The sequence below is a fragment of the Anabrus simplex genome, chromosome 6 (genome assembly GCF_040414725.1).
Source record: "Anabrus simplex isolate iqAnaSimp1 chromosome 6, ASM4041472v1, whole genome shotgun sequence".
Taxonomy (NCBI): Eukaryota; Metazoa; Arthropoda; class Insecta; order Orthoptera; family Tettigoniidae; genus Anabrus; species Anabrus simplex.
The window spans coordinates 220,669,230-220,695,451 of record NC_090270.1 but is presented as its reverse complement, the minus strand read 5'-3'; the positions used below and the strand labels follow the sequence as shown (position 1 = coordinate 220,695,451).

General features: G+C 38.2%; 1 protein-coding gene across 1 annotated transcript in view; it reads right to left on the bottom strand.

The window, feature by feature from the left end:
- The window catches only part of LOC136875668 (uncharacterized), a 524,739-nt gene that overhangs the window by 14,982 nt on the left and 483,535 nt on the right, over positions 1-26,222 (bottom strand). The window contains exons 6-9 of the mRNA XM_068228095.1: positions 23,971-24,146; positions 11,162-11,291; positions 6,448-6,552; positions 707-892 (exon numbers count right to left, since the gene is read on the bottom strand). Of these exons, the coding sequence (XP_068084196.1) occupies positions 707-892; positions 6,448-6,552; positions 11,162-11,291; positions 23,971-24,146 (597 nt within the window). The remainder of the gene's footprint in view (positions 1-706; positions 893-6,447; positions 6,553-11,161; positions 11,292-23,970; positions 24,147-26,222) is intronic.

Genomic DNA, 26,222 nt, shown 5'->3' with positions numbered 1-26,222 from the left:
AGCTGGAGATCGAAAATAAGTGAAGAAGGAGTTGAATTCTCCTTATGAGAATACTTATATCTCAAAAATTAAGAAGTTACAGACATGAAAATTGGTATCTGGAATCTCCTTTAGAAATAAATAAACCCTTCCTTTTTTGACTTTAAAGAGGACTGTTTCTCACATGTAGAGTTCCAGGTCACATGTTCCAGATTTAGCTCAGCCAGTAACCTGGTCATATTAGCCCCAAAAGCCAATGCCACAAACAAGGTTTACAAAGAGGTTCTGGGGTAAATGAAATGCAATTTTTTGGTGAGTTTTTATACTTTAGGAATTTTCAGATAATGTCTTAGTGCAGTACTGAGGAACAATTAATTTTTATCAACTTACCAAATCTTCATGAGCAAAGCCGTAGGAAATGGCTAGTAATTAGATAAAAAGAGGAACTTCATTAAAATATCTATCAGGAAAAGAAAAAATATTCTGATAGATATAGAATCAATGAACTGACTGGGAATCAAACTTCTGTGACTTGCAAGTAAGAGCTAGCAGTTATACACCCTCTGATATGATGGCATGGTGAATAAACATGATCAGACCTGAAGTAATACAATATTCTCTACAATGTAGTGTTGCAACATTACATTTTTTAACTCTCTGAGAGGAACTTTACCACACAGGGTTTAGCTGGACATTCTGTTCAGTACCAGCTTGGCTTGCCACATACCTGAAATCACTTGTCTCCAGTCCTAACTGTTCAAAGAACCTCTCCAACTGCTCACTGGTTTGTGGTTCACTGGGCACAGACCTCTGGGCGGAATGCGGTGAACCTCGAGAATAACGATGACTGATGTCCGACTTAGATCTCAGAATAGGTCGGCGACGTTCTGGGATGTAAGTTCTATTAACAACCCTAAAATGATACAAAATAGATAAAATAAGTCACAATTTGGTAACTTCCCTTTGAAAATGATATGAAACAAAAATATTTCTTGCCAGTATTTCTGAACATCAGAGAAACTATCGTGTCATTTCACTAACTTTACAAGAAAGTGGAAAGAATCTGCTGAGGTGTATATTTTACTACCCTTAAGGCAGGTTGAATCAACAGTTCTGACCATATAAACTATTGTTAAGAGCCAATACGATAAGGAGTGCAGCGGATGGCATAAGGCTAAACTGTTGTATTATCACTTACCACTTGGCACCAACACAGATAGGTCTTATGGCAATGATGAGACATGAAGGGGCTAGGAGTGGGAAGGAAGCAGCTGTGGCCTTAATTAAGGAACAGCCCCAGTATTTGCCAGGTGTGAAAATGGGAAATCATGGAAAACCATCTTCAGGGCTGCTGTCAGTGGGGTTTGAAACCACTATCTCCCGAATACTGGATACTGGCCGCACTTAAGCAACTGCAGCTATCGAGCTCGGTAAAATTATTTGGTAATGTGACTTATAATCATAAGAATTTATGTAATGTCAAACAGGAAGATTACTTTCTTTAAATTTTAATTAGTGGTTACCAAAATTCGAAGGTGGTATGTAGAAGTAAAATGCCAATGTCCAATCATGAAGGAACAATTTCGGAATGGATAATATGACTGTATATAAATCCAATAGACAGAGAAAAACATTGATTTCATTTACGAGGGGTGTAATGTAGGGTGCACTGCCTGCACTTATCCACAGATTTTATATTGGAGGAGGTATCACAAGACACTAAAGGACAGAGGTATGGTTATGAATTAATGGAAGGTCTTCCAAAAATCATACTACGTGGTTTTTCAAATGACACAGTAATCATAGCAGATAATAAAGAAGATGCTATAACCCTTACAATATAGCAATTCATCATTTCCAAGAAACTGATTTAACTTTACAGTTACCATAAACATTGTTAATGGAAAACTTAATAACAGTCCATTACACTCAAATCCTAAGGATTTATTTTTCTTAAAAATTAATTTTAGGCAAGAATGAGGGATCTAATGAACTAAAAAAATAAAAAATATTTGGATCAGCAATGTGGGAGTCCTCTTTCGAAATTGGAGCAAACATTTACAGCAGGTAATCAGGTTATATTGCTGTCTGTTTTATAAGTTTTTCAAAATATTAATAAATTTAATATAAATCATTTCTTTAACAAAATTATAAACCATACCTGTGAAGAAATCATACTGCTTCCTATCGATACACCACATACAATGTTCAATGTTATATTCACCTAGGAAGTTTCAAGGACTAGATTTATGCAAGTTGCAATGGGAATCCTTCACTCAGCAGTGTAGTTCTTGTAATGTATTGCTCAAATCTAACAATACAATAAGCAATGTTTATCAGAGTTGGGTTTTTTTTTTTTTTTTTTTTGCTAGTTGTTTTACGTCGCACCGACACAGATAGGTCTTACGGCGACGATGGGACAAGGAAGAGCTAGGAGTGGGAAGGAAGCGGCCGTGGCCTTAATTAAGGTACAGCCCCAGCATTTGCCTGGCATGAAAATGGGAAACCACGGAAAACCATTTTCAGGGCTGCCGACAGTGGGGTTCGAACCTACTATCTCCCGAATACTGGATACTGGTCGCACTTAAGTGACTGCAACTATCGAGCTCGGTGAGTTGGGTATCAATGAAGTTACAAGTATAGAGACCTCCGAAGACATTAGAATGATCCTTAAGTATGAGGATTACAAAAAATGTTGCCAATTGCAAATCCATGGTAAAGGTGTGATTTGTTACCAGGAATGGCTTGGGACCAGGAAAGGTTTAGTCCAGAATGGTGTGACGCTTTAAAATTACACACAAACATAGCTCCAGTGAGGGCTCCCCATGACAGAAGTCAAGATGGCAACCACTGCAGACAATATAGCATGTTTGAAACTTCAGCACACATACTTGGCTCCTATCCACATGGAGAACTGTTAAGAAATACACAACACCATCACATAAGAACAAGGATAGCAACTTCTTTGGCAGAAAACAATTGGGAAGTTCACAAAGAAGTCCACTGTGTAGCTCAAAATGGTATTACACCAAGAGTGGATATAATTACCATCAATAAAGTCCAAAGAGTCTGCCTCATCATTAATCCCAGTGTGCTTCAAAACATGTATAGACCAAACAACAGCAGTCAACCAAGAGAAGAAAGAAATACTATATATGAAACAACTGCAGACTTCTTCAAACCTGCATGCAATTTAACGAGTGTCACAGTCATTGGACTGCTAGTGGGTTGCAGGGGTGCAATTTCAAGATTATTCCAACAATTTTGTTCTCATTTTTGTCCTGGAAATAATCTATATAAAGACGTGGCATTTTTAGCCTTAAGAGGCTCTCTTCACTTTCTAAGGAATAATCTTTATAACCAGCAATAAAGTCTTGGTCAAAATTTCTTAATCTTTCTAAATTTATAGATTTATATACTGTAGTAACACACTTTTTATGCTATACTTTGTACTGTGGTAACTCATAATTTGGGAAGTATGAATAAGTAAAATATATTACTTCAAGACAGACTGACTTTTCTTTTAGGTCAAGCTAATAATGTTTCTAAATCAGGACTAGTCCCTGCTACGACAACTTTGGTGGTGGTGGTTTTAAGAGGAAGTACAACTGCACAATCATCCTTATTGGCATAATATTAACAATGTTATTTACTTCACGTTCCACTATTTTTACAGTTTTCGGAGATGTCAAGGGCCCGGAATTCAGTCCCCCAGGAGTTGTTTTACATGCCAGTAAATCTACTGACACGAAGCTGATGTTTTTGAGCACCTTCATACGCAGTCTCACGGGATTGAACCAGGATCAAACCTGCCAAGTTGGGGCAGAAGGCCAGCCCTCAAACATCTGATGATGATGATGATGATGATGATGATGATGATGATGATGATGATGATGCTTGTTGTTTAAAGGGGCCTAACATCGAGGTCGGCCCCTAATGGTACGAAACGAGATGAAATGTTATGATAAATTAAAAGTTCAAAATCCTTCACTGACCAGAATTCAAAGCGTGAGGATGAAGAATAAGTGCCTCACATGCACAGAAGCTAGCACAAACAATTGTATTACTGACCAAGGGACTGCTTCTATAGCACGATGCTGAATATATTATTCGTGTAGTCGAAACGGGTCCAAAATCCAGGTCATCAGCGCCTCCTAATAGTACTTATCGCTAGGAAAGTAGAACCATGTTATTTGTCATTTGGCGGTACTAATCAAAAGTAGCGTAGACTTGCGGTATTCCACACATTATGGTACTATTCACAGGTAGTGTAATGCGCACACATAACACAGACCTATGGTGTTTCGCACACTGCGGCGTTATTTACAGCCAACGCAAACCTATGGCGTTCCTCACATAAGTGGACTAACCACAGGGACTCGTACTATCCCGTGGTATTCCTCACATAGTGGGAACTAAGCATAGGCAAGGCAGAACCATGGTGTCGCTCATCCCATGGTGTTGCTCATATAGGGGTACGAATCACAGGTACTGTAAGACCCACATCCTGATTCACACTGTCGCTACTAATCACAAACCTATTGCATACCTAACATAGTGGTCCTACGCGCAAGTAAATGCGACCCATGGTGTTCCCTGCGTGATGGTACTATTTACAAGTAGTCCCATGGTTCTAATTTGATCGTAACTTGGTCGCCCCTTTTAGTCGCCTCGTACGACAGGCAGGGGATACTGCGGGTGTATTCTACACGTGCGCCCCCCACCTGCAGGGGGAAGTGTGTTTGGTCCGCGAGAGGTATTTTATTTCCCTCAAGTTCGCCAGCAAGCCGGTTAGGAGCCCCCTATCTGCCACCTGGGACGCGCCACGTGGGAGTATCACCTCTCCCCCTGCTATGCCAGCATAGTAGGTTTGTGGCCTCAAACATCTAAGCCATTCAGCCAGGCATTAGCAGCTTCAAGACCTCAAACATGATATGTACCGTATTTCAACATATCCATAACTGTATTTCAACATATCTATAGATACTGGATACAGTGAAATATGGGATGCTGTGAAATGCTGAATGGCTTGAAATGAGGTTTGGTTTTTACTCCAGGGGTGTAAATGAATATAAGGAGAATAAAGTTTAATTGCTGTGCAATGCTGGTGACAATTGTTCCAAAAGAAAAGAAAAGAAAAGAAAAGAAAAGAAAAGAAAAGAAAACAATTAGATCAACAATCCCTCACTGTAATAACTGAATAAAGGAACAGGATAGTTTCAACCCTCTCTTATCATCATCATCATCATCATCATCGTCATCATCATTTTCCAGCTCCAGTTCCGGGTGTGGTGTACAAGCGCTCATCACTTCTTCGTGTCAAAGTGTAGTTTCTATTCCTCTATGTCCTCCCACTTGGCATTCCTCTTGCTGACCTCCGATTTCACTGTGTCTATCCATCTATTTCTTGGTCTCCCTACTAGCCTCTCCCCTTTTACTTCTCTGTCAAAGTAATTCCTTGCTGTTCTTGCTCCATCCATCCTCATAACATGCCCAAACCATTGCAGCCTGCATCCTCCTAAAAACTCTGAAACAGGTATTTTGATGCCAGCCTCCTTCCTGTTTACTTCATTTTTAATCTTGTCCTTCCTCATCTTTTTGTTCATTGTTCTCACATGAATTTCATTTCTGTTGACTGGATTTTACTATTTGCTTTGTTATGTAGGGTACATGTTTTGGGTCCATACATGAGAATCGGAATGTTTTTTTTTTTTGCTTTACGTCGCACCGACACAGGTAAGTCTTATGGCGACGATGGGACAGGGAAGGGCTAGGAGTGTGAAGGAAGCAGCCGTGGCCTTAATTAAGGTACAGCCCCAGCATTTGCCTGGTGTGAAAATGGGAAACCACGGAAAACCATCTTCAGGGCTGCTGACAGTGGGGTTCGAACCTACTATCTCTCGAATACTGGATACTGGCCGCACTTAAGCGACTGCAGCTATCGAGCTCGGTGAAGAAGGTATAAACATGGTCAGTTTTGCTTTCTGAGACATTTTATCATCCCAGAGTAGACTTCTCAATTGAATAGGACTCATAACGCTTCTCAATTTTATTTTAAGTATTTCTTGGTTTACAGGGTTATCCTTTGAAATGATACTTCCAAGGTATTTGAAGTTAGAAACAGACTGCAACAGAGTTCCCTGCAGGAAAATGTTTGAATCTGTGCCTTGCCTGTTGATAAGTTATTTCAACAGTTTTTATTTTACTCACTATAAAGAATAAAAATATTCAATAAAGTCAGAAAAGTGAAATTGCTTAGGCTTGCTGGGGGTCAGAAAGAGCTGGAGGTGTTCTATGACACAGGATTTGTCTACGAACAGTTAAACTGTTGTAATAGAATATTAATTCAGCTACTGGTAATACCATGAAATAAATTTAATGTAATACTGTATCCATTTTATGGAATACCAAACAAGTACCAATACAAGAAAACTAATAGAGTATTAATTTAATGTTGAAGGGTGTTACCTAAGTGGAATGGGTGAGGTAATGTCTTCTGCACCACTGTCACTGAAACTGCTGGACATATCTGCAGCCATCCTCTCGTTAGCTGAATCAATGGTCCTACCCACACTGAAACAGAAGGGATACATCAAATTAATTTCTATATTCTCTAAATTTCTTCTGGAAAAATATTTCTAATCTATCATCAAAATACTGTAGAAGGAAAAATAATGTACTTCACCAAATTCACCAGTCTTTCTTCAACAACCAAAACACAGAAAATAGATTTAGAAACATGCCACACTTTTCAATACAGTCACAAGTATCAGTATTTCTGCAATGGCTGTCTTACAAGAGTGAACAAAAGGTAATTTCTTTGCTGGTTGTATACCAGAATCAAGCTACACCTTGTCAATACAACCATTTCTGTCTATCATCAGCTGTAATGTGGCATAGATCTCACATCCCTTCTTTTTTAAATATCAATCAGGAAGGATCTGCCTTTTCCCTTCTTCCCTCATACCTGACCGTTGTGACATTACTATTCAGCACATACAGTATATGCCAGCCCCGTGGTGAGGGGTAGCGTGCCTGCCTCTTACCTGGAGGCCCCGGGTTATATTCCCAGCAAGGTCAGGAATTTTTACCTGCATCTGAGGGCTGGTTCGAGGTCCACTCAGCCTACGTGATTACAATTGAGGAGCTACCTGATGGTGAGATAGCGGCCCTGGTCTAGAAAGCCAAGAATAACGGCCGAGAGGATCTGTCGTGCTGACCACATGACACCTCGCAATCTGTAGGTCTTCGAGCTGAGCAGCAGTCGCTTGGAAGGCTATGGCCCAATATAAATGGTCCGTTATTGGACATTATAAATTTTCCAGCTAACTCATTCCTAGTTGCCAGCGTTTCCCCCCGTGTGCTAGGCTGGGCTCATCAGTTGGTACCCACACACGTACCAAGACGGTGGCCAGTGTATACTGTGGAGGCCACTGCTTAGGCTAATTGTAGCCACCGGCAGTGCCAATGCACTATGAGAGACTTTGTCTCATTACCAAAAATTGATGCCTGCTTGGCCATCAGATGATACAGATGTTGATTCCCATAGGGAATCTGAAATGTTTGTTCCGAATGAGTAAATTTACAATACCAATATAAATGGTCCGTTATTGGACCTATGAGACAAAGTCACCAATGAAACAAAGTCTCTCATAGCGCATTGGCACTGCTGGTGGCTACAATTAGCCTATGCAGTGGCCTACGCAGTGGCCTACGCAGTGGCCTCCACGGTATGCACTGGCCAGCGTCTTAGTAGGTGTGCTGGGTACCAACTGATGAGCCCAGCCCGGCACACGGGGGCGAAACGTTGGCAACCAGGAATGAGTTAGCTGGAAAATTTATAATGTCCAATAACGGACCATTTATATTGGCATTATAAATTTACTCATTTGGAACAAATATTTCAGATTCCCTATGGGAATCAACATCTGTATCAGGCTAAGGCTCTTCGAGCTGTTGCGTCATGGGGGTGTTTTTGGGGGGTATGCTGTACAGTATATACAAATCTGGTCAGACTAATAATTCTTTCATATCTAAACCTGTACTGGTTCTTCTGTAATTCTCAAGCAATCATTATAATTTCATTTTCAAAATATCCTAAAAATATTTTATGTGATATTAACAAAATAAGTACAGTGCCTCATTAGTTTCTTTGAGATTAATATGACTACTACTTTCAATGAATCAGAGGGCACTCATAAATTGTTTTGTAAGTTACCATATTCATCCTTGGGTTATAGAAGGAAGTCAAGTGTTCCTGGTTGGATTTGTTTGAACGAGAACGAGAAGCCATATGATGTGAATAAGGTATGGGGTTTAATTCCTGCCAGATACTTTTGTTGAGTGCCTATTATCCCACGGATGTCATCAGCATTGCCAACTTAGCAGATTTTCCGCTAAATTTGGCGGAATTAGAAGACTGTCGGCGGAGAAATATATCATTTAGCGGACAGCAGATTTTTTGGTGGAATTCTAGATTTATTATAGCGGAATTTAGTGTTTTATCCATTTTACATTTTTTTACAATTTGTACTCCAGTCTGTCTCTAAGCCATTCCGTCTTTCTTGTCAGGAGCTAGCAGTAACATGAGGAACCTGCTATTTGGATTTGATGTTATGAGATCATGGTATCATAAATTTGTAATGCGTGGGGAAAGGGTACTTATCTCTTAGTTGACGAATGACGACAGGTAATGAAACTGTGAGAGAGTAGCATTTATATATATGCTATGAAGGTAGACCATTTTTAATGAACTGGTCTGTTCTGTGTGTGGCCCTTGAGGTAGGGGATTCACCTAGTTTGCACCCGGCAGTAAAACGCCTACAAGTTTTAGCTCACCAGCTTGCAGGCAGGGGGTTAATCCCAGTGAATCTCACAGATCAGGTGAGTGCAGATATTTACTTGTATTATTATTATTATTATTATTATTATTATTATTATTATTATTATTATTATTATTATTGCTCGTTTGTATTGCTCATTATTTGAGATCAGATTTCTTGGCGGATTTTTAGTAGTATTTAGCGGATCTTGAAAATATAAGTTGGCAACATTGGATGTTATACTCTTATTCACTCCAGGAAAATTCTAGGACAGTACTTACAGAAGAATCCTGTTTATCTGAATCCCATTAATCTGGATATCTGGTTTAATGTATACATTAAACTCGCTCTTAAAAAAAATTATGTTAATCTAAGAGGATTTCACCAACAACATAAACATTCTTCAAAAGGCAAATATTTTGATAAGCTCCAAAATATTCTGAGCTAATTATCATTCATGTTTCACTTCCATACAATTTCACGCTTCAGATGAAAGTTTTCAACATCCTTCTAATTCCCAAATCACAGTTCGAAGTGAGCAAATTTCTTTTCTTAAGAAAGGCTTTCCTTGCTTGAGCTAGTCTGCATTTTATGTCCTCCTTACTTCTGCCACTGTTAGTTATTTTACTACCCAAGAAACAGTATTCATCTATTTCTTTTAAGACTTCATCTAATATTTCCTGCATCTCCCGACTTCGTTTGACTGCACTCCATTACTTTCGTTTTGGACTTATTTATTTTCATCTTGTACTCCTTCCCCAATACTCTGCCAATACCATTCAGCAATTTATCCAGATCATCTGCAGACTCAGATAAAATAACAATATCAGAAAATATCAGGGGTTTGATTTCCTCTCCTTGAATTGTGATTCCCTTTCCAAATTCCTCTTTGATTTCCTTTACTGCCTGTTCTATATGAACACTGATAGGAAAGGGGGGAAAACTAAAGCCTTGCCTCACTCCTTTCTGTATTGCTGTTTCTTTTTCAAAGCCCTCAAATCTTATCACTGCAGACTGATTTTTATACGGATTGTAGATAAATCTTCTTTCTCGATACTTGATTCCGATCACTTTCAGAATTTCAAATAGCTTAGTCCAATCAACATTATTGAATGACTTTTCTAGATCTGAATTATTTTATTTGCATTTATTGTTAAACTTGGATGTACAGCTTTGTACTCTTATCGTGTTCTAAAAGTATGGTAATATAAAATGTACTATATAAACTGTATTATTTATATAGTCAATTTTCTGGATCGGATCTGGTCCCGTTTGAGTCGAATGAAAAGAGTTATACTTCAATACAAATATAAGGTACCTTCCATGTGCTCGTTCCACAAATACAGACCTCCTATACGTCAGACAGCTAAGCTGAAAATACACTACATAAGCTACATAGCAGAGAGGTAACATTTCAACATGATCTGCTTAAAAGAAAGATACTTAATGGGAGCTGAAATGCTAAAACTGCCAAGTTCTTGTTATGAAATCTCATCAATTATTTTTGATTATTTAGATCCATTTTAGGCATCTATTGTAAGTTCACTGAATCACAATGAAGTGATCTTTCTAATTTGATTATGATATGTTATATTTTATTTTTTACTTTTGAGAGAAACAGTACTTAATTCACTCAGAAAATCTTTGCAGTGATTTTTAGTTCAGGGGTCCCTTTCTGTTGTTCAAATGTCAAAAGTTATCAAAGTAACGCATTATTTATAATTGTACAATGAACCACTAAATTCCAAACCAAGCCTACACATATTTATGGCAATGTTACCGACACTAATAAAGAAGCTGTTTCTACAAATCTGTGGAAATGAAAGCCTTCCCTGTCTTTTGATTTTGGAAATACAATTCTCTTAAGGGAAACATTGGAAAACTGGAGTTATTTTTATCTATAACTTGGTAAACACCCAACAACTTGTTACCATGTAACTGTAAGTTTGCATTCGGGAGATGATGGGTTTGATTCCTATCAACGGCAGCTGTGAAGATGCTTTTTCCACGGTTTCACACCAGGCAAATGCTGGGACTGAACTTTAATTAAAGTCACAGCTACTTCGTTCGAATTCCTAGCACTTTCCTATCCCATCATCACAGAAAACTTATAGTGCAATGTTAAACAGCAGAAAGAAAGAAAATAATTTCCATACCAAGTTCTTTTAATAAATCATAAGCCAATTTCAAATTTAATTAGGAAATTGCAAGCTTCTCTGTGGGAAAAAAAATTAACAATGCCAATTTTCTTTACTTCTGAAGTTCAAACTAACCCCCACCCCCCTTAAGGAAAACATTTGAGAGTTACAGCAATATTCAAACTCTCTGCTGGTGCAGAAGTTATTCTAAGATTCACTTACCTGTGCCTTTCAGGAGCAAGTTCCACCTCTATACATTCTCCTGGAGATGGACCTGCCCTGCCACTGTCTGGAGACTGGGGTCCATTCTTTGAAGTGTGTATAGCTTCAGGACTACCGGTACCTAGAGAAGCTGAAACAGGGAGTCATCTTTATTAGATTTTGACAAACAGAATTGAAGAAGTTCTAGAATTAAGACAAACACCTAAAAGAAACTACCCCTTAAAGTGTTTATGCTTTTATAATCACCAGAACAACTTGCAGAAAACAACAGCAATACAATACTTCAATTCATGAAAGTAGTAGTAGTAGTAGTAGTAGTAGTAGTAGTAGTAGTAGTAGTAGTAGTAGTAGTAGTAGTAGTAGTAGTAGTAGTAGTAGTACAGGGCGTACAATTAGGCAACCATACCCCACCTCGTAACTTATATTGGAAAGGAAAATTAAAGAAAGATGAGGGTCATGACGGGCATAAAAGTGGAAGACTTCCTAGGCCTCATGAACCTAATACCATCAGGGTCGGAAAAGATCAAGAGATAACCAAGGAAGGTCAGACCGGGGGGGAATTGAATGTCAGCAGCCTGAAAATAATAATGATACTACTGCTTTTGTGTTCCACATTAGCTACATTTTCCCTGCAGGTGTTCCTTCTTGCATGCTGGCGAGTCTACTGACATGAAGCTGACATATCTGAGCACCTTAAAAATGCCAATGGACCGAGCCGGGATCAAACCTGTCAAATTATGGTGAGAAGCCTTGGGCTTCTACTGTCTGAGCCACTCAGCTCATCTAACCTGACAGAATCATAAGTGGAAATAATGCCAGACATAGCTAGAGAAATCCTGGTCATCAATCCATGTTCCCAAGTTGAGAACCCATAGCGGATTTCCCTTTTTTAGCTATTTCTTCCGGTATTATACTACCCTGTACCATAAGGAGAAGACGACCTAGGCCTTGCTAACAGAATACCACTGGGGCTGCAGAGAAGCAGAGTTTAGGGAAATTGAAATTTAGGAGACTGACATAAGTTGAAGAGAGCCACATTAAGGTAGAAGTACAGTTTTCAATACTCCAGGTTCCTAAGTTGAGAACCCCTGACGGGAGTGGTTGTTATTTTAACACAAGCATGCCTAGGGTTTATAACCTTCCTATAATGCCCAAAGGGAGTCATTTTGACTCTACACTTGATTTTAACCCAGTTTACATGTATGAATGTGATATTTTTGTTTTTCTGTTTTCTATGATTTTTTCATAACTTGAACATTCTTTGATGCAGTCTCTAAAACAATTGTGAGTACAATAAGTGGAATTATAAGTTGTGTAATTATATTTTTGGTAGTTTTTGCAAAGTTTGTCAAGACATTGCATGGTAATTCGAGTTATGGTTTTTGAAGAGGATAAGTGCAAGAAATCAAATAATGAGCAACCATTTTATCTAAGTGTTAAAAATATGAGTTACATCAATAACTTGGTATAGAACCCTAGTTGTAAAAATTGTTACATAGATTGTACTTTTTACTATACTGTGAAAGGAATGAAGTAAGTATGAACAGTTCAACACACTACCAGTGGCCACTGCATTTCTTGACAGTCTCTAGTACAGATGGCAGTGCAAGATCCACAGACTGCTTCATTCTCCGCTTTAAAAAAAAAAAAAAAAAGCTATTTGTTGGGGGTGTCGATCTAGAAAGATCTTTTAGCCCTACTTGCACCATATGTGAGGAATCTGCGTGTATTTTGTAATATTTTGTAAATGGTGGAAGTGTAAAGTGTTGAATGTGAGGAAAGGAACGTTAAGGACGACACAAACACCCAGTCCCCAGGCCAGGGTTATTAATCATTTGCAATTAAAAACCCCTGATCCGGCCGGGAATCGAACCCGGGGCCGCCAGGTGACAGGCGGGGCCGGACCATTCTCCATTTACCTTGATGCACAGTAAGGGTCGTATCATAATTCTTGTAGACTTTTATTGAGTACAGCTTGTGTTTCATCGTTTTAAAACACAACAGTGTAACGTCATCCAAAACAATAATAAACTAAGCCATTACAGTGTTACGTTCTACACCCTGATTGTCTACTAATGTAAGTCAAAGTAACATGAGAAATTGTATGATTTGTATGCATATTTCTCTAGGAGTCAAAATGACTGCATTGGGCATCTAAGGTAAATTCAAAGATTACAAGAGTAATTTTTAATTAAAGGTGTTGGTATAATCCTCCACTTAAATGATGAAAAGTCACCAAACACACTTTTTGAATTCAGAAAATTACGGGCTACAGCAAACTAAGGAAATGACTGAGGAGTCAAACTGACTCCATCGGGCGTTCTAGTGTTAAGAGGAAGTACAACTGGGTGACCATCCTCTATTGACACTAATCAGAAGAGAGAGAGGAAGCTAGGTTTAACACTTCAAAGAATGAAGGGATCAGCATACCAAAAGTTACGGCCATGAAGGGCATAAAAATGGCAGACTCAAGAGTAGTTCAATGGGTGACTACATTTATAGAAAGTAGAACTCAGGGAATTAGAGTGGGTGAAGCATTATCTGATTCTGTAGAGATTAAGAGGAAGGGGTGGTGGGGAGACTTGTCCCACTGGGCAGAATGATTGGACCTTTACGTTTTCTTATGAATATAATGTTAAGAGTAAAGAACTGGATGATGTTATAGGGAAAGCCCTCTCAGTTGTAATTACTGTATTGATGTAGTGATGGTTCCTCACGGTGATCACTGGAAGTACCTAGGTGTCAATATAAAGAAAGATCTTCATTGGGGTAATCCCATAAACAATGTTGTAACTAAAGGTTACATATATCTTCATATGGTTATAAGTGCAGTTAGGGGTGGCTGTTAGGATGTATAAGTCACTGGTAAGACCCCAACCAGAGTATGATTTCACACTAGTATTATTTGATATAAGAACTGGAAAGGATCTGAAGGAAAGCAGCATGATTTGTTCAGAGTGATTTCTGACTAAAGAGTAATGTTACTTAAATGTTACAAACTTTAAGCTAGGAATACTTGGAAGTAAGGAGACAAGCTGCTTGACTAAGTGGTATGTTACAGGTCATTATCCTCATGGTTAATCCATATTGAATACTGTTATTAACAACAATTATAATAGGAAATCCCTTTGATATTCAATTGAAAAATTCGCAGCGATGGTCCAATTCTACGAACTTGAGGGTCCTGAAAAGGACCACACATCTCCTCATTCGCTCTTTGACCGAGAGGTCATTTCCGATAGTTCGGTCTCATCTTGCCGCTGTTGCTTTCTTAGCACAACCCGGCGGACACAAGTAGGGCAGTGTAGTGGTTAAACCTACGGATGTGAACAATAAATAATTTCTTATTTAATTTATTTTCCGGGTTGAACCGTGTTGTACTTGTATGCATATCACGTACAGTTTGCCGACGTTTCCACCAGTAAAAGACACAATAGAATTACAGGCCCCCGGAGTGTATCACATTGAATATAGCTGCGGAGCTTGTTATGTAGGTGAGACAAAACGTCTGATCTCCACCCGCCTAAAAGAACATATCCATCACACCAAGAACCAAAACACAGATATTTCAGCAGTAGCCAAGCATTCCTACGAAACTAGGCACGGAATATCATTTGACAAGACCAAGATCCTAGCAGCTATCCCCTGGAATCTGGAAAGGAAAATCCGCGAGGCTATCGAAATCAAGAAACATCCGAATAACATAAATTTAGAAGAAGGATACAAAATCAGTAATTCTTGGATGCCCATCATTCATAGTTTAAGACATACAGACCACAACATAAACACACGAGCCGCAACCCCATTACATAACAGCGCGGGCAAGCCCCCACTACCTGGCTGTGACATAAACTTTCCAGAAGCCTCGCGAGACAGCCAGGGCTTACGTCAGCCAGATAGGCTAGGATATAAAAGGCCAAGATCAAGGCCACTCTAGTAGTGTAATTTCTGCCTGGGAGACTGATTACCTCGGATCGAGTAGGGGTATTTCAGTCGCCTTGACAAAGAATACTGCAATGTATTCGAAACGTCGGCAAACTGTACGTGATATGCGTACAAGTACAACACGGTTCAACCCGGAAAATAAATTAAATAATTCTTCACACCGTGGAAGCTTCACTTCTAAAATAAATAATTTCTTATTATAATTGTTGTTAAGTGGTATGTTCCAAGCTGTCAATGGAGAGATGGTAGGAAATTACATTAGTAGATGAATAAGCTTGAGAGGAGCTTTTAAAGGTAGGAAAGATAAAGTTAGAATTCAAGAGGACAAATGGGGAGGGGGGGGGGAGAAAAAGTATTAATGTAAGAGAAGAGTAATTAGGAATAATTTATCAAGGGATATGTTTGATAAATTTCAAACTTCTTTGAAATCATTTAGGAAAAGACAAGGTAAACAACTGATAGGGAATCTACCACCTGAGCGACAGCCCTAAACGCAGATCAACGATGACTGATCGATTAACTCCCTAGGTCTCGCAAACTTAGTACTGTTGAGGTCAGAAAGGAACAAGAGTTGACCAAGGGAGTCAGATATGAGCCTGGTACAAGTAAGTGGAAACAATACCAGACTCTGAAAATAAATCAATGTATGTGTGTAATTTTGGATTATGTGGTGGTAAGCAAGTAACATTCCCACTGGTTTGAATGTAAACATGGGCGCCCGCAGGATCTTTTCCAGGGGAGGGCACATTAACAATTTTCTTGAATATAAAAACCAATATAACGTCAGCAACATTAAACTGTTACAGAAACTTCCAGTTATAACATATGCTAGATGACTGTCAGTAATTTCAGTTTATTAAATAATCTGGTATGATATTAAACAATTGAACATCAACATTTTTAGAATTCCAGGGGGGGGCAAGTGCCCCCCCTTGCCCCCCCTTGCGGGCGCCCATGAATGTAAATCTAACAAAACTGAGCTTATGGGAGTAGGGAAAGGTCATATGTAGGTCAGAAAACTTAGAAAGTCTCAAAACAGTTTGTTTTGGATGGTACACATGCTTACCCTAATTGGTGTATTGGGATATAAAGTAAGGTTCATCAGAACTGGGAATCAACTATGAGTAGCTAGCTTAGACAACATGATGATGTAGTCTACTGTAAACACATCTGACCACAATCATTTTGCAAGAAGATCATTCTATGATTACTTCTGTCAGAACTTGTCAATATTCAGAACATCTTAATATATTGTCTCTACATTATCCTTTCTGATTTTTCACAACTTAATTTCTTCTTGGGTTGTTTCCATTTCCATGGTTACCATGAAAGTTTCCAATAATATAATGGAACAACTCCATAAGCCAACCCAACAATGGGATCTCCTGTCAGTGGACATCAGAGGAATGTCTAGCAACTCTGCTTTTAAACATGAATGAAGCATTTAGTTGCGACCTTTCAACTTCCACTTCTTCTCTTCCTTCCTCTCCATCATCATTCCTCTCTTCCTTTTAACACGTTGACTGCCAGGACACATAGCAAGAAATGTCCCGGTGGCCAAAGCATTTTTTCTAAAAGGCATGTAGTAAATAAGCAGTAAAGCAAAATTCGAAGTGATATTTCACTTAAGTGTTCAATGTACGTACGAAATACAATAAAAATTCTCAGCACCCCGAGGTACCGCCGTGGCCCCACAGAAAAGTTCACTGCATGGTTTTGCCTAGACGGCCAGAGCGGTACCAGAAGCTTGCATCGCATGATAGTACACATTGTAGATAACAGAGTGTGCCACGATTTGTTTACTAGCGCTTAGGACTACAATCGCAAGGCACTCATTCTTTTACAGTAGGGTGTGTGTGAAATACTTGCGAGATATTTCTAAGTTATTTTACTAGTGAATGGAGAGGTTAGTTATAAAAATGAAACCGTTTTCTTCTCGAACTCGGAAAATAATGACGCTAGCCCTTCAGTATGAGATCTCTGGTAAGTAGTGTCCATGTCAAACTGGTCTATTACATTTTGCAACACAAATAACTCTTCACCAAATTAAATTTGAAGGATATTTATTTCCTATTTACTCCTTGCCAAATGCTCAGCGGTAATGTAAAATTTTGTTATGTTGTCAATACAAATACGCTCATTTTTACGCTATATTTATTGCGATAACCGTAGAAATCAGCTCAGGTATGGGTGCAACAGTTTGGAAGGAATCAGTGTGGCCTATTGATTAGGTAAGCATAAGCTTGGGGTGAAAATGGGAAATCACAGAAATCCATAACCAGGTTTCCCAACAGTAGTGTTCTAACCCACAATCTCCAAAATCTTGAGCTTGCGAGTTAGCTAACCCGGCACACCTAAGCGCATGGCTAAACTGATTGGACAAATACTCACATATTGCCGATAAAAGGAGGTTGGATTAATAAAAAATAAAGATTATATTTTGGAAACCAAGCATGCCAGAATTTGTTCCGAGGCCATAGCGGTACGCTAGCATAGCGAATTCAACGGCTCAGCGGTCCGCCGGCCCGGCAGGGAAAGTCAAATAGCAACACCTGTCAGCGGTACTTTGTACCGCCGTGGCCTCGTGAGACACTCACTCAGCGGTACAATGTACCGCTCTGGCAGCCAACGTGTTAAGTGATTATTTTCTTCCCCTTCAATTTCCTTCTTTCACCAATATATTAAAAGGAATATTTTAGTACCTTTTTGAAATACAAATATTTTTCTTATTTTTTTAATTAGTAAATTTACTTAAGCATTACTACCATTACCATTTTTTTCTTTCTTTCTTTCTTTCTTTCCTTCTTCTTCTTCTTCTTCTTCCTCTTCTTCCTCTTCTTCTTCTTCTTCTTCTTCTTCTTCTTCAGTTGTTACTAGTAATGGCGTAATTGGTTAAGACTGGTTAAGTGTAAGGAAGGGAATATATCCCTGACTTTGCCAGAATAAATAAAACTAAGTCAATATTATACACCTAGAACAGGGTAGTAAATATTCTATTACTGAAAGAAAAATAACATTTTGATATTAACCTCCATTATAAATGATAATGATGATGATTATAAAATTATACATATTTACACTAGCTTCACTACTCTTTTCCCAATGAGGATCAATTACCTTGCTGTAAAGCTTGCCATATAGCAGAAAGCACTCCAGTAAGATAATTTATTTCTCCTTGAAAAAGATAAGGTGAAGAAAGTCCAACTCTGTACCAGTTGATATTATTCACATCTGGAGTACTTAGTCCTTAGATTTACCTCCAATTTTCTAAGGTCTGGACACTGATATTACAACTAATGTAGATAATTCTCTATTTTTAGAATGATCCAATTATTGAGGTAGATGCAACTAATGTAGATAATTCTCTATTATTAGAATGATCCAATTATTGAGGTAGATGCAACTAATGTAGATAATTCTCTATTTTTAGAATGATCCAATTATTGAGGTAGATGCAACTAATGTAGATAATTCTCTATTATTAGAATGATCCAATTATTGAGGTAGATGCAGCACACCCAACTTTTTTATGAAGTTATCAGCTGTTCAAAATTATCAAATAAAATAATAATAATATTTGCTTTACGTCCCGCTAACTTCTTTCACAGTTTCCAGAGATGCCGAAGTGCCAGAATTAACTCACAGGAGTTCTTTTAAGAACCAGTAAATCTACCGACATAAGGATGATGTATTTTGAGCACTTCAAATACCACCGGACTGAGCCAGGATCAAACCTGCCAAGTTGGGATCAGAAGGCCAGCACCTCAACTGTCTGCACCACTCAGCCTGGCTTCAAATACACTACAGCACCCAGCCATGCTATAAATTCTGCCCATAGTCTACAGAGGTTCTTATAATAAAAAGTTTGATTTGTACACCTGCAGGAGCATGTGCTATAAAAGTGATATTATAATCGAAGGCTCTGCAAAGGAAGCAGTTGAAGTTCAGTTAATGTGTGGTTGACATGGAGTGCAGAGGAAAATATAACTGTATCACACGTTATATAGGTGCAACAAGACTTCAGCGGAGATGTACTGTGTACTGAATCATTACAAGATACAACAAGATAATCTGTGTTGATGATGGGGCCAAAAGGGGTTGATTATGTAAGGCAAGAATACTGGTAATCATCAAAGCTATTGCCAAGAAAATTTGAGAAAAATTCACAAGCAAAGACTCATGGCATGGGATATCAAGATCCCACCACTAATTATGTCACGTATCATTAAGGAAATATACGGCCAGAGTATACCAAAGAAGCACAGGGCAGTGACTACATCAGATAAGAACCACAAGAGTGAAGTGACTCTTTTAGAAATGAGGAAATGGCAGTCAGTGCCAAATTCTCTTCAAGAATGAGAAACTTTTTTACTGTAAAAGAAAAGCTGAAGTGGGAAAATCCACAAGAGAAATAGGTTTGTAATACAGTTATTCAATGTTTTTCAATTAAACAAATGCATTGCATACATTTACTACTAAAGACAGCAACAAAATGAGATAAGAGTAAAGTTTAGGCGGCCAAATTTCCTTCGAGGTATCGTAGGGAAAATAAAAGATAGGATCAGAAAAGAAGAGATTAGGGAAAGATTGGAGTTTCAAAACTACAAGATAGGATAGAAACAAGCAAGGTGGAATGGTATGGACACATGATGTGAACTGGAGAAGGCCAAGTTCCAAAGAAAGTATTTACAGAGAAACTATCTGAAAGAGGAACTTTCAGGAAGGCGTCAAAAGTGGTGGACAGATACAGTGGAGAGAGGAGGTGAGACAGAAGAAATAATGGAAGCAGGAAAAGAGTGGTGGAGAGACAGATAATGATGGAGGTCTTTGATTCATAACCAGGCCTGGGAGAGAACTGGAAATGCAAACAAAGAAGAAGAAGAAGTATATACAGTAGAAATGGTGTGTATTCTCATTCAAAGAACAAAAATTTAATGAATAAAAGTTAATGAACATGTAATAAAACTTTGGCATACAAATCTTCGTACATATTCTAAATAAAATACCAACCTACAAATGCAACGTTTAAATTGGTCTTTTTCATCCATCACAATAACAAAACCATCCTTAAGCACAAACTAAAAAAATTAGTCCTTGTTATTCATTAAAACCATTCCATATGCCTCTGTGGATCCATGGTAGAGTGTCGGCCTCAGGATCCTAAGATAGCGGGTTCAAACCCGGCAGAGGTAGTCGGATTTTTGAAGGGCGGAAGAAAGTCCATTCGACACTCCATGTCGTACGATGTCAGCATGTAAAAGGTCTCTGGTGATACATTTGGTATTTACCCGACAAAATTAATTAAATCTCAGCCATAGACACCCAAGAGAGATCTGGTTTACTCTGTCTGCCATCTAGCGGACCTAGAGTAAAACGGAACATCAAAAATGATGAGCAGACAGCCAGATGGCGTCAAATCGAAATGTCTGCACACGATAGCTGAGGCCATGCGATTATTATTATTATTATTATTATTATTATTATTATTATTATTATTATTATTATTATTATTATTTATATGCCCATTTTAACTTTAGATTAACAAAAAAGGAGAGAAAAGAAATTCAGAAATTACTTGCAATTAACAGAAGTAATAAAGGACATGTGTCTTAAAAACACATCATTCCAATTTCAAATTTAAAAAATATCAACTCCCATCTGGAACTGCAACTCCTTGCAAGTAATTCTGCCAGTGCCCACAATTGAGTGTGTATTCTCAGTTCTTGTTTACAGATGATGGTCCTTTACACAAGATAATTCAGTAAAATCATAAGTAACGGAAAGGAACAAGTACAGCAATATAACAGCATAGGCTTTCAAGGGCGGCATCTCAATAAATATAGAAGAAATTTTCCAGGGTCATTGGTCGTGCTTGAATTCGGTTCCTAGCTGTATTCATTTTACCAGAAACTGTGCCCTACATTTTCAAGGGTCAACAAACAACAACAATCATCAATGATTTGCATTTAGGGTGGTCGCCCAGATGGCGGATTCCCTATCAACTGTTTACTTCATATTTACATTTACCGGTATTTATAATTGTTTACCTAGCATTTAAAAAAAAATAATTTCCACGAATGTGGAAATTTATCGAGCATTTATCTTGATAATTTATTCCAATCCCTTACTCCTCGTCCTATAAATGAATATTTGCCCCAGTCTGTTCTCTGGAATTCCAACTTTATCTTCATATTATAATCTTTCCTACTTTTAAAAGCTACGCTCAAGCTTAATCTTCTTAAGTCATTTCACGCCAACTCACCAATGACAGCTCAAAACATACCACACTTGATAAAGATGTTGATTCCCACAGGGAACCTGAAATATTTGTTCTGAATGAGTAAATTTATAATACCAATATAGTTGGTATTACATACTGCACAGTCTAGCATCTCGTCTCCTTACTCCCCAGTCTTCCCAGCCCAAAGTTTGCAACATTTTAGTAACACTACTCCTTTGTCGGAAATCACCCAGAACAAATTGTGCTGCTTTCCTTTGAATATTTTCTAGTTCTCATATCAAGTAGTCCTGGTGAGGCTCCCATACACTGGAGCCATACTCTAACTGCAGTCTTACCAGAGACTTATACACACTCTCCTTTACATCCTTACTACATCCCTGAATACTCTCATAAACATGTGAAGTGATCTGTAATCTTTCTTAACTACCTCGTTATTATGATTACCACAACGAAGATCATTCCTTATATTAAAACCTAGGTACTTACATGGTTTCCCATGAGATAATATAACCCCATCAACACAATAATTAAAACTGAGAGGACTTTTCCACCTGGTGAAACTTATAACTTGTCTTTTAATCCCATTTACATTCATACCACTGTAAAGCTCATGGACTGGAATCCAGGCTAGCCATAAGAAACAACAATAACAACAACAACCACCACCACCACCATTGTTTACTGTCTATCTCACTACATTGTTGAAGTCCCCCTGCAGTTGCTGGCAATCCTCCAACTCATTTACTACTCTATACAGTACAACATCATCCGCAAATAGCCTTATCTGTCATTCCACATCTTTCCTCATATCATTTATACATATGAGAAAACATAAAGGTCCAATAATACTTCCATGCAGGACCCCCCTTTTAATCATTACAGGATCAGATAACGCTTCACCTACTCTAATTCTCTGAGTTCTATTTTCTAGAAATGTAGCCACACATTCAACACTCTTTTGTCTACTCCAATTGTCCTAATTATTTTTTTGTAATCTCCCATGAGCTACCCTATCAAAAGCCTTTAATAGGTCAATAGCAATACAGGGTTCTCTTCTCTTCAAAGTTTTGTAGTCCTGGACTGTCTCCTGTGAATCTTATCTGATGTAAAGCTATTATTAGTCACTGTCCTGTGCATCCTTGGTATGCTCCAATTGCAGGCACAGTTTGTGGTGAAAAGTTAGGACCTAGAAGCTCAATTGAACCAAGAAATGTAGTACCGGTATTTGACCAATTCCAAGAATCATATCCTTATGAAAGTGAAGCCTCAAAGGCAAAATCACTGATGAAATGTCAGATAACATTTGGAACCCAAACCCTTTTCATTCAAAGCATTCACTCTTTACTCATAGCTAAAAAAGCTTCACATAATCTGATATGGACAAAGCAAAGATTATTCCTGTATCCACAACTCTTATTTTGCACAAATTCATAAATATCACTGCTGATACAACTGCTCCATATTGAATGATATCATGTAGATGTTCACCTTTTGGAAATAAGAATATTACAATGTTTTATTCGCATAATACCACAATTCCAATTTGTAGCTATTTTGTTCACATATTCACCACATGTACTTTTTAATAAAATGTTAGTTTTACACAGTGCTTTTTTTTTGTAAGAAAAAAGGTGGGGGTATTCAACCAAACTTTTTCATTAACTGAATCTCACACTTTGTTCATATTTCCAGATGTACTGTCTTCTTCCCTTCCAAAGGTACTGACTTTACCACTCCTCTATGCTGCAGATATTTTAATTTCCATTTGTTTTTCTGGCTTTAAACTTGTAACATCATGGCACAGCTTATAACCTAGCATGTCCATTTTTTTTTTGCATTAAGCCACTCATTTCTCTGGAAGAAGTCTTTTTTTTTTTTTTTTATAGTTAATGTCCAGCAATCGGGCCCATCATTGTCAGCATTGTTTCCCTCTTGAACTGCAGTAAATCTATCAGTACTTGCAATGTTCTCTTCACATTTACATGATTCACTGTTCACAGGTTCAGACAACGCTTCAAAAGATCATCATACTTTCTGTTACTGTGCACCAGTACAAAATAATTAGCTCTCTTACTCATTTAACTTCTCTCTAACTTGTGAACCACTTGCACCCCTCTGATCCTACTAAATAACTATGAACTTGCTTGCCTCGGCAGCACAAAACAAGAGTTTATGCTTTTCAAATTATTTTAAAACAACAAAAGCAGTTAAATTTAAACATACATTAACCAAAGATTAATTATGCTGGTTAGCTATATACTAGTTGTTTGCTGCTACATTGGCATTAATGGCACTTGGTGCAATACCAATACAGTTGGTCCATTATTGGACCTTATACATTTTCCAGCTAACTCATTCCCGGTTGCCAGCCTTTTGCCCAAGTGTGCTAATTTGGGCTCATCAGTAGGTAAATTGCACACCTACCAAGATGCATGGCTTGTGCATACTGTGAATGGCAGGTTATAGAAACTTCATGTGCTCACACAGAAGTGCAACAAGAGCACATGAGCAAGCTTGATTATAAACCAAAACTTACTATGTACCTTATCAGTTATGTTTAAAAAAACTAAATACTACTCCCTGTTTATAAAGTACTGAAGGTATAAATATAAATGATACTCACTGAAAACAACCCTCTGAGATCGAGCGCCAGGCGAACTGTTGCTGGACCCATGTCGACGACTCTTCTGGGTATGGACACTGGAGGAGAGTGTGCTCATGGCGGAGCCCAAAGAACGCCGGCAGTGCCTGCTGCTGCAGCATGGAACACACCCACACTGCCCTGAATGCCTCTTGCTTCTACATTAGAATAGCATGCACATATTAGTTTTAGCATGCATAGTATTAAAGACTGCTATTACTTGACTGACCACATGCATCATATCCTTATAACCACTGAAATAATAAGATTCTGAAAAGAAAGTTACCTGAATATAACTCAGACAACATATGACATTACATATAGCTATCACAGGCACTCAGATTCAGTCGTTAGTTTGAGACAAACATGTGTCCAGATTCAACAAGTGTGTCAGCTGCTTTATATCATTATTGACTACAGGACATCTTAATCTACTGAGCAAGTGGCCGTGTGGTTTGTGTTGTGCAGCTGTGAGCTTGCTTTTGGGAGATAGTGGTTCAAATCCCACTGCTGGCAGCCCTGGAGATGGTTTTCCATGGTTTCCCATTTTCACACCAGGCAAATTCTAGGTCTGTACCTTAATTAAGGCCATTGCCACTTCCTTCCTACACCTAGACCTTGCTATCTCATCATCGCCACAAGGCCTATCTGTGTTGGTGCAATGTAAAAAAAACTTGTTGGAGGTTGGTGTCGTAAGCTTTAATGATTAAAAATGGATTCTTTATCAATTGAAACATGTGTTAGAATTGTATCTTTAAAATACTGGGAGGATGGTTGCCTAGTTTTACTTCTTAAAACAATAATCACCACCACCACCACCATTTAATTACTGGTTGATAGTGGTGGCTTTTTAATGGGAAAAACAAGGATATCACCAGCCTCTCCTCACTTTTTGAACAGTATGCACCAATGACCCAAAACAAATACAGCATAAAATTTTATATACAGAGTGGCCCACTTAAACGTTTCACCGCAGATATATCTGGAACAACAAGAGATATTGAAAAATGACTTTCACAGGCATGAAGGCAGGGAAGGGGCTAATTAAAGTAAATACTATGAGTCAGTCAAAAACGTAGGAAAATAGTATTTTCAACATCAACTTACGTTTTTTTAAAATAAGAGAAGGGTTTCCTGCCACAGCAAAAGGATATATAAATAACGGTTTTTCTCTTGCGTGTTTTATTTACCTACACAGTACATTGAAGTACTCTGTACTGTACTACTTCAGAATGTACATAATTCGTACAGCAAAGTTACTGTAACGAAATTCTCTTATTTTCATCCCTCTTGATAGCAGTGCAAATAGCATTAAGTATAGCGCCTGACGCATTGTAGTTCGGCAATCATATCGCGAGTAAGAGGACCGTGAGATTCGTGCTGGAATCTCAGGATGTGCAACTGCTGCGCGTTTTGTTTATCTCAAGCGTCAACTTCACGTTGCAATATCTCGGGATGTAATTGACCTATTGCGATGAAACAAACGCCATTACTTGTGTGATTTTCCATATTAACGACTGCTTACGAAATAATACAGGGTGTCCATTAAAAAAAAACGTAAGTTGGTGTTGAAAATACTATTTTCCTATGTTTTTGACTGGCTCATAGTATTTACTTTAATTAGCCCCTTCCCTGCCTTCATGCCTGTGAAAGTCATTTTTCAATATCTCTTGTTCCAGATATATTTGCGGTGAAACGTTTAAGTGGGCCACCCTGTATTTTAGTATATATATATGGATTTTAAAATACAATATTCATAGTGCAGAGGTCCCCCAGTCTGCACAGTCTAAATTTAAACTTAAAATCTCACCAACCTAATTTTGCAAGTTAATTTGCTATTTGTTTTATGTTTTACTGATACCGATAGATCTTAAGGGGACAGTGAGATAGGACAGGGCTAGTAGTAGGAAGGAAGCAACCATGAGCTCAATTAAGGTACAGCCTGAAGATATGCTTGGTGTGAAAATAGGAAAACACTGAAAATCATGGTCAGGGTTGCTGACAGTGAGATTCAAACCCACTATTTTCCAAATGCAAGCTGACAGCTACATGACACAAACCGTGTAGCCAACTTGTTTGGCTACTTAAAAGCAAGCTTGTAGCTTCACACAACTCTTGATATTGTGATATGGTACCTCCAGTTTTAGGAGGAATCTGAACAACTGGTATGTGACCTTCCTTTTCAAAAATCCACATGCACTGGCTGAAATCTGATACATAATATTACTAGCTAG